At 40.2% G+C, this 9,672-nt stretch overlaps 1 protein-coding gene across 8 annotated transcripts in view; it reads left to right on the top strand.

Annotated features, from left to right (window-relative positions):
- The window catches only part of COL25A1 (collagen type XXV alpha 1 chain), a 580,731-nt gene extending 575,208 nt beyond the window's left edge, over positions 1-5,523 (top strand). For 6 of the 8 annotated variants that reach the window (XM_045284159.1, XM_045284163.1, XM_045284165.1 and 3 more), the window contains one exon: positions 995-5,523. In XM_045284159.1, coding sequence (XP_045140094.1) covers positions 995-1,030 — 36 coding nt within the window. In that variant the 3' untranslated portion in view covers positions 1,031-5,523. Of the gene's footprint in view, positions 1-410 lie in introns of all 8 variants that reach the window. The other 2 variants (XM_045284160.1, XM_045284166.1) reach the window with 1 other exon arrangement.
- The last annotated feature ends 4,149 nt before the right edge of the window (positions 5,524-9,672 follow it).

A 9,672-nucleotide genomic window follows, 5' to 3' on the forward strand; every position in this document is an offset into this window, starting at 1 on the left:
GACTGGAAGCACTGCCCTAGCGGGGCTGCTTAAGGTTACTCCAGGCGGGTCCAGTCCACAAGCCTTTCGCTTGAGCGCTTGCATGCCATCCAGGGACCATTGTTTTGTGATTTTAAAAAATCTGAATTTTCTGCTTTCCCAGAAGTTCCTGAGACAAACACCCCAGACTTATCAGTGGCCAAACAAAAGTGGGGGCTGAACCTAGGATGAAAATGTTCATGACATCCCGGAGGTTCTAACAGTACTATATGGGACACATATTGGGGGATCATTTGGCTGATGACTAAAATATGGTGTTCAAGTCTCTACTCATTTTCTTAAAATAAGTGTTCATTTGGAATCTTCATCCTGGATTACTAATACTATGTATTTGTCTTTTTTGTTGTTGTTTGTTTGTTTGTTTTCTGCAGTGATGTCTCTAACCTTCCAAGCATGAAGTTGTGTATATAACGGTCCACCTTTTATATTTATAGTTGAAAACTGAATGGCAGATTTGACACGTCTGAGATATGTTTACATAGAGCTGCTTCTTCCTGCTCACAGTAGTCCCTTGTCCATCATTTCTTCAGTTACTTCAGAAATTGGGCAGGATATAAAACCAGTGAGATGCCTGCAAAAACTGTAATAAACAAAAAAATAGAGCTTTTTATCTTACATGAAGATATTGGTATTTGTATGGACATCTCAGTGATAGAGAGTAATTGGGGTTCGGTGGGGTTTTTTTGTTTTTACTTCGGGCTTGCTACTTGCATGGACAGAAAGTGCCATGAAATCGTTTACATGAAATTGTGACCAAATACGAACTCAGAGCTACGAAAATGCCCAGCCTACCCCCTTCGCCATCAGTGTCGATTCACGCCCACACCGCCCCCTGAGATGGACTAAACAGCATGGCTGTGTGACCAGCATGCTTGGTGTTCAGTGTCACGGGCTAGCATGCAGCCCGATGAGCCCTTTGATCCCATCTGAACTGCATTTCTTTTGTCGTCTCAAGGGGGTCACGCCGTGGCTCATAGCCAAAAAGAGATAAGGTGGCAGAAAGCACACACCCAACTGGTCTTGTATTTTGAGGGAGTTGCAGCCCCGATTGCGCAGCCACAGCGTCCAGTCTTGCGGGCTCACGAAGCCACCTTGATTGAAAGGTCACGGGGCTGCTGCGACCAGTTTTCTGTGGGCGGCCCCCGCCGGAGGACACCGCAAGAGGACCTGTCCGGCATCCTGCGGTGGACCGGTTCTTCTCGTGTGACCAAGGAGAGAAGAGGTTTACAAATGCAAACACCCAGAGCCGCAAACTTTTCTAGCAAACGTTGAAGATGGGTGCTTTGGGAAAATGCATAGGCTTACAGTACTACTTTGGGGGTATGAGATGCTTGAAATGGCACCCCTGTTTTTGAAGACATAGGACGTGCGCTTCCCCCCAAGCTCCGGTTGCCGGAGGAATGGGAGCACGCCCTCAGATCAGAACGGGGTCCCTGAGAACACTTCTCCTGCAGACGGTGGGGGGCTCCTCTTGCGGAGGGAAGCTGCGGGCTCATCCTGAGAACCAGCCCAGCTCGGCCAAGGTCCGCCACGTTCCGGAAACAGGAAGCCCTTTCCTCTTCCTTGTCATTGTTTTTATTTTTGAGTCTCAGTAACATCTAGAAAAGATTTACTTCTTTGTGGGGGGTCACATTTGATTTGAATACATTTTCAAAGGAAACTCTTCAACTCATAATTTGTTGCCAGTATTTTGCTAACTTCTCCCTTGTTTTGCATATTCGAAGGGAACACAAAGGATTTTCTGTTCATTCGTTACAAACAGCGGTGTTAAGGTTTGTTTTCCCCTCAGTACTTTTTGGTACACAACAAATATGCACGGACATAATGCTTAGCAGTTACCATAGAGTCAAAGTGTGGTTACTTTTAATAACACACGCTCATTTCTGTACCTTGTTCTACTTACAGCTACATTAGTCTACATTTAGATTTCTTTAGCTTCTTTAAATTACATTTCTAAATATTCATTTTATCCTCTTACGCACAGACCAAATCTGAGATCTCAGAAAGCTGTGAAATAAAGTTGCCAAAAAGAGTTTTGTTTTTCACCTACTTGCTGAAAATCTACCTAACCAGATGAGGCTGAGCATCTTGCTTATTGAAAGGGGGTAGTGTGTTTTGAATTACCCTAAGTGGAAGGGTCACCTTCAGAGCCACACGGTTGATATCGACTTGAAGTCAATGAGTTTGATTTTGGATTTTTGGAATTCCCGCTTTGAGATTCCAGGATACCTTTCTTTTTCTGCTGGTGTAATGCCATTTTATGGGAATATTTCTGTTGTCATGCATAGGTTTTCACCAACAAAACAAAAAATTGACTCACCTTTGATTGTAATAACAACAGTGAAGACATGATCGAAGGACAAGGATCCTAAAATCTATATAATCTCATATTATGTAACTAAAAGCTCAACGATGCAAAATGGCTTCTTTCTTCTTCCAATTATGTTTACAAGATTGGGAAGGTGTTCAAACTATTAAATCAGTCTAATTGGCCATATTTCCAGGAACATTCCACATTCCAAGCCAATTTAGCATTTCAAATATGACAGAGTGTTTTCTAGCAAACTCTTGTATGACCTAGTTGAGATTCAATGTTTGAAAAATTTGTCTTAAGATGGTTTGGAAAAGATGAACTAAAGCAAGTGGGACTACAGTCTCTTCAAGAAAACAAACCATGATGTCTTGAGAAAAAATCTGGTAGCTGTATGTCTCCTTCCCAACTGCCTTTCTACTTTTCTAGTAGAGGAGGGATTGGGATGGATCACTAAGTAAAACCTGCATGGCCTCAAACAGAAAAAAAAAGAATACCTCAACATCAAAAGAGAAATATTTCACTAAGAACATATATATATTTTTTTCTAACATAGCCCTGGGACATAAACTCTTCTGATATGTGTATGTCAGGTTTTTTGCTCAATTACTGGCTTGACAAAGATTGGTGTTTATTCTATGGTTAAAAGACAGTGTAAATGTTCATTACATTTATTTCCTTGGGAAAAACAAAGATGATGGGGCTCCTCTTTGTTCAGTGGATTTGCTAGGTCTTACCATTGGTAATCTTCAAGTTTGGGTCACTAATGAATTGACACATGTCCATTTTGACATCAAGGATGATAATCCTCAATTTCCCAGTAAACTAATGAATTACACTTGGAGTTATATATGTTGGATGATAGATGTTTTTCTTAAAAAAATATTTTTTTTAATTTATATTACTGGACTGGGGGTTTAGAAAAATAAATACATGAAAGGCACGTTGGTGATAAGTCAAAGTCAAGTACTATTTCTGAAAAATTGTACTATGAGGATGCCAAATTTGTATTTTATCTTTAAGTCGTTTTCTCTTCATGTTGGTGCTAATGTCTTTCCTTCCTTCTTTTCTGAATGGACAAAGCTACTACTTGCGGACAATTTCATTTCTCTGTTTAATCGCATTCCTAACTTTTAGCATGTGATTTTTATTTTGGAAATTGAAGAATTTGCTGTAATTTTTAATGACTAGTCTTTCTCCTGGAAGTTGAAGAATTTGCTGTAATTTTTAGTGACCAGTTTTTCTTAATGTAAAACAGATCTAAAGAGTTGCTGATAAGTTCTTCCTGGGATTATGGGTCCCTTATTACATGTACAGTTCACATCTGCCATTATCAACTTTCAGTCTTGTCTTTCAGCTTAGCTACTTTGATTAAGGACAGAAATCAGCTTTAGACATGTCTGCACGCCCTGCACTGAGTTCCCGCTGCATGAAGATGCCTTGATTTTTCTTCTAGTTTTCATTTTTTATTATAAAAAATAGTCTTTGAGGATTTTTTTCTGGCTCACTTTATTTTGTAGGGGAAAAAATGAGAATCACTTTCATTTCTACAAAAATGTTGTTTGTTCTTGAACTTACTGCCTGTGCATGGTGTCCTAATGGGACAGCAAAAATGTATGTATCATGTAGTCCATAATATCCTTTGTCAACAATATGTATATATACTTGCTAGTTTAGATAATGGTCAAATCAGCATTTCTAACCCTTTGGAAAATTTGTTTTAGGTATCACTTTTTTTAATTAGAAAAAAATTATATTATTACTATAACATAAAATTTAGCATTTTTTTATCCTTTTGTGCCCCTATATATCATGTTACACTGAACTGGAAATACTTGCATTTGGTGTCACAGCACCTTAAAATAAGAGGTCATAGGGGAAAAAGAGATCTATAAGGAACTTTTGATTTTGAAACCATTGCTTTCCCTTTTCTTAATCAAATTAATATTTTTATAGTTGGCATTGCCAAAAATAGACTTGACTTCTATCCCCCCCAAAAAATAAACAAACAAAAACTCTGCTGTCTCTAGGAAATCAAGTCCATACGAACGTAGTTATCATCTCAAAATAAGAGCAACTTCTTGAGATTCTGGTGTTACAAGCACACATCTTTAGTGGCATGAACGTACCTGATCAATTATACTTCTGCTGAGTTATTTTTGAACATAAGGACCTTCAGCCACTTCTTTTCATCCCTTTTGTGAAAATATCTTCATATTGCCTCTCATATCTCATATGCCAGAGCAATGACACCCCTCTGAATTAAATTTTCAGTCAATTTTTAGGTAATCAAATGTTGATTTAAAATTTTAATGTAATTTCTGATTTCTTTTTTTTAAATGCATAAAATCGCCTATGCTGCTCATTGAAGGACCTGTCATTTGGGGAGTAAACTCATCATTGATAACTAATACCATTTTTTCAAAATGTAATGATATTCTCTCATCTTAGAAATGTTCATTGGATTCACAAAAGAATGTCTTACATATTGTTGACATTTATGTGAATATTCTTTATATTGTTGTAAATGTTCCATGCAACATAATGACATTTTTTAAGGATGTATGTATCTGATTTACTTTAAGATGTATGTATCTGATTTTCTTTTAGAAAATATATTTTTATTTGTATTTCTTACATTTTAAGATTCATCTCTATGTGCAGCTATTTTTATATTTCAGAAAAGATCACATACATACAAGAGAAAAGTACCAAAAAAATATTTTGGCAAACATGCACTGCTTTTTTTTAATGTTTTTTATGCCAGTCTTATTTGTAATTGGTTATCCTAAGAATATGTTGTGTCTTATTCGCTGTAAATATGACACAAACCTGGTTTTTCCAATAGTGTAAGTAACTGAAATATTGAATTCTCCCTGTTTGATTTCTTGTTTCAATTTCATTGTAATTTCTCCAGCTGGCAATGTTGATCAAAAGACCCGTTTGGTTTTTGATTTGGAGTTTGGAGATAATTGCCCTGTTTCAGCTTCTGTCTTTGATTTTTTTAAACTTGTTTTCAGGGTTCCTAGTTTGTGAGAAGTTGATCTTCAGAATTATTTTTACACTATTTATGACTTATTTTCATAATGTAAAAAGTGTGTAATTACTACAGTATTAATCCAAACAATGATAATGAATTGTATTGTTATAAAGCTTTATCGATGGTCATGAAAGTCTTGGCCTGTTTCTCTGATTTCAACAGTCTATCAAGAAGTTTATACTGTTCTTCTGGAATGGAATCACCTCAGCATTCAACTTAGTGCACACCTAGCCGCAGCACTTTTCTACGATATGCTGTTTTTTAAGTAGTAATGCTTCCAAACTAAGCTTCCTCTTCAAACTCGGTTTTCTTCCAGAATTCCCCATCATGATGAACTAAGTACTGTATATTCAAGTGACCCTAACTTTCCCTCATCAAATCAGTCATCCCATAGACCAGAATGTGGTCCATGTGCTCACGTAATATGTATTGAATGTTCATTGACTGATGAATGACTGAATACCCCCAGTGAGGTCCAGGGATTTTCATCTGTAATGAGACAGGACCCTGCTCAGCCCTCGTGGGTCTTGCCCTTACCACCACTATTAGATGCAGCTGATCGCTGCCCCCTCTTAAACACTTGTCTCTCATATCTCTTTGCTCTTGTGGTCTCCCTCCGTAAGATTAGCGAGTGTAGCTCTCTTAAGAATCGAATGGGTTTGAGAGGGCACAATCTGCAAAGAGCAAACTTACACATAAAAGGGGAGATGCAGTTGAGGCACAGGGGAGCCTGCAGCAGAGATGCTGCAGTGTCTGGAGCTTTATTCAAGACAGGTTGATACACACTCCCTGTCACGCGGCCTGCATCTCATGACTGGTCTCAAGACAAAGGGACAATGGACAATTACTTGAGGGCGTACAAAGAAACAATACATCAGCCACGCTGGTCACGGACAGGAGGGGAGGATAAAGTGGGGAACCAGGAGTAACTGATGATTTGTAGATGGCTGCATTTCAGCGGCTTTGCTAAGGACTAGGAGGCAAAGTGTCTATCTTTGCTTAGGCGGGGAATCAAGCCTGCCACTGCTTCATCAGCTCCCATGGTTGAGCCTCAGCATCTTCTCATGGGCCTTGCCTGAACCATGGAAGGTGGTAGTCCTGTCTCATTTGCCCCCACATCCCACTTTCCCCTCGGTTTCCTTTCAGTTCTACCTCCTCTCCCCAGTCATCGCATGATGAGCCTCGGGGCTCTGGCCCTCCACCCTTTCTTCTGCATTTGCTCTTCTCTGCCACACACTGTCACACTAGCAAAGCTTGTTCATTCCTCAAAATGATTTTCAGACCAACTCTTAGAGGCATGTGCATAGAGATAGCTGAGAAGTGGAGCAACATGTATACCTTCACGCCTTCTAACCTATAAAATGCTCTGGTTCATCTTGGACATTGCTCACCTCTCCTCACATACACACACACACCAAATAACCATTGCTAAGTCCCTTCAGTTTTGCCTTCTGAAGAGCTGTCAGGTCATTTCCATCACACCTCCATTGTCTTAGCTTAAGCTCTCCTGCTTTCTCTCTGGGAATTTCTACCTGATTTCCTTGCCTCTGATGACCACCATCCCTCCCATTCACTTCCTGTTGTGAGAGTTAGGAGTCAAAGAAAGCAACTCTGGCTGTCTTTTATATGAATATATTTCCCCATTACATTTCCCTTAGGATTTCAGGCATGTTAAAAAAAATTTACAGAAAATTTAAAATATAAGAATAAAGAACACCATATATAAATGAAGTTTAAAACCAGAGAACGAACACGTTGATGAAAAGGTGCCTTCCAATCAAAGCAGTCCTGTGCAGCAGAAGGGAAGAAACGCTGACTGGTCTTGCACCATCCTCACATTCCCTGTGTTTGAGCCTATTATTGCAGCTGTTACGTCCATCCCTTTCATGGGAACCCCCTCTTTTTGCTCACCATCTCAAGCATGGTGTCTGGCTTCCTGACAACATGGTCAAAGTACATCTCACTGTCCGAGCTCTGAGGAGCATCACAGCGCTCCCGTCCCAACACATTTCTGCAACTCTTCTAGCAGTCGTTTTCTATTCAGAGTTCTTACCCAACGCCATAATTCAAAGGCACAAATTCTTCAATCTCTTAAAAAATGCATGAGTCTCTCCTATTCACTACTCAGTTTCACAAGCATGTTGGCTACTGAAAAGGCTAAGGCTTAAGCCAGGCGCTCTGTAGTCCTCGCAGTGGTGTTGTTTCTCTTTAACACATTAAAGAGACTGAAGTAGAATTGACCAATGGAATACATGTTACATTTCTAATAAAGGGCATTGCATTTTAGAACACCTCTACAATAAATAAAATAGCAGGTCTTTATAGTGTTCCAAATACCTGTACCAACCCCAACTGCATGAAAATAAATTCTCAAGAGAAATTTAAGCATGCTATTCCTCTGCCCAAAATTCTCCAAGAGTTCCCCAACATCACGCAGATCCTTTGATGCAGGGGACAAGCTCATGGCGACTCTACTCTGCCTGACTGAGTATATCTTGCTGGTCAGCTACCCTTGGCTTTTCCCAATGAAGATCCATCCCTTTGGATGGATCCATTGACCTGAAAAAGTTTCCTCTCTCTTCCCATCAACTAACTGAAGAAGTTTCCAAATTCAACATTGTTATCTTTTTATTAAGCACCTCTTCCTACAAAGATGATTCTTTTCTCTCCAGTGCTTTCTCGTATGTACTTGTCACTGATAAAACACCAAATTATTAACTGTGTATGTTCGCTTGACGATGCATAAAGCCCAACTTAATATTGTTATATGGATACATGCATAGCAAAATCTGCAACAACTACAAGGACTTAGCAATTTTACCAATAAGCATAGTGAAAAAAGTAGCTCATAATGGCAGCCAGTTTTTCGCAGGTCATGTAGGCTTCAAACAAGGAAGATTGGACAACATTCTCCAAGTCCAAGTGTTGTGTGAAGTAAGGGGGCAGGAGGAAGTAAACATTGAAACAAGAGACTGTCGATTACAGAGAAAAGGAGCAAGCAAGGAAGCACATCAGGACTGGGTGATTCAGCAGGCCAGTTACGCTGAGAACTATGTGTTGTCATCTTATTTAAACACCAACCTTTTTCCCTTCAAAAGCACACCAGCCTATGCGATCGCAAGGTGTCCAAGGGATCAGGGATCAGGCATCATCAGAACAAAAAATCTTACCATAGTGAATGATGGGGGGAGTGCAGACTGGAGACCCAAAGCCCCTTAGTAGGCCACTGGAGATCCCCTTGCAGACGGGTCTCGGGGAGGAGACGAGCCAGACAGGGTGCGATGTAGCAACGATGAAAAATACAACTTTCCTCTAGTTCCTAAATGCTTCCTCCCCGCCCCCACTATCATGATACGAATTCTACCTTGCAAGTCTGGCTAGACCAGAGGATGTACACTGGTACAGATAGGAACTAGAAATACAGGGGATCCAGGGTGGATGATCCCTTCAGGACCAGTGGTGTGAGTGGCGATACTGGGAAGGTAGAGGGAGAGTGGGTTGGAAAGAGGGAACCGATTACAAGGATCTTCATGTGACCTCCCTGGGGGATGGACAACAGAAAAGTGGGTGAAGGGAGACGACGGACAGGGCAAGATATGACAAAATAATTTATAAATTATCAAGGGCTCATGAGGGAGGGGGGAGGGAGGGGAAAAATGAGGACCTAATGCCGGGGGGCTTAAGTGGAGAGGAAGTGTTTTGAGAATGATGAGGGCAATGAATGTACAAATGCGCTTTACACTACTGATGTATGCATGGATTGTGATGAGTTGTATGAGCCCCTGATAAAATGATTTTTTTAAAATCTAGCAAGAGCGCCAATTAAAAAAAATTTTTTAGAGTTGTATGAGCCCCTAATAAAATGATTAAAAGAGAAAAAAAAATCTTCTTTCTCATGATTTTTATTTTCATTGTTCGTTCATTGTAGAGCCTTAAATTGGTTCGTTTCACTGGGCTCCCTGCTAATGATGTAGATGTCCACTTCCGATAAACTGAAATAGAACGTAGAGTTTAACAAGATCCCCCAGATGCCGAGGCGATTCCAGCTTCCACATCCATTGGCATCGGCTGAAGATCTGCATTTGGGGCTTCACTTCCTGGTTTTCTGATACAACCCATCTGGGTGCAGCTAGAGAACTGACATTTCTAGCAACCTCCTAGGTGATGATGATGCAGCTGACTCGCTTTGAGAACCTCCACGCATCTAGTCCACCTCAGTTGAATGTGAGTGCCCTAGCACAATGGTCGCAATAAGACTTTGACGATGCCTCTCAAACAGAGG

The sequence above is a fragment of the Echinops telfairi genome, unplaced genomic scaffold, assembly GCF_000313985.2.
Source record: "Echinops telfairi isolate 266 unplaced genomic scaffold, ASM31398v2 ScPeMD7_7468;HRSCAF=8506_0, whole genome shotgun sequence".
Taxonomy (NCBI): domain Eukaryota; kingdom Metazoa; phylum Chordata; class Mammalia; order Afrosoricida; family Tenrecidae; genus Echinops; species Echinops telfairi.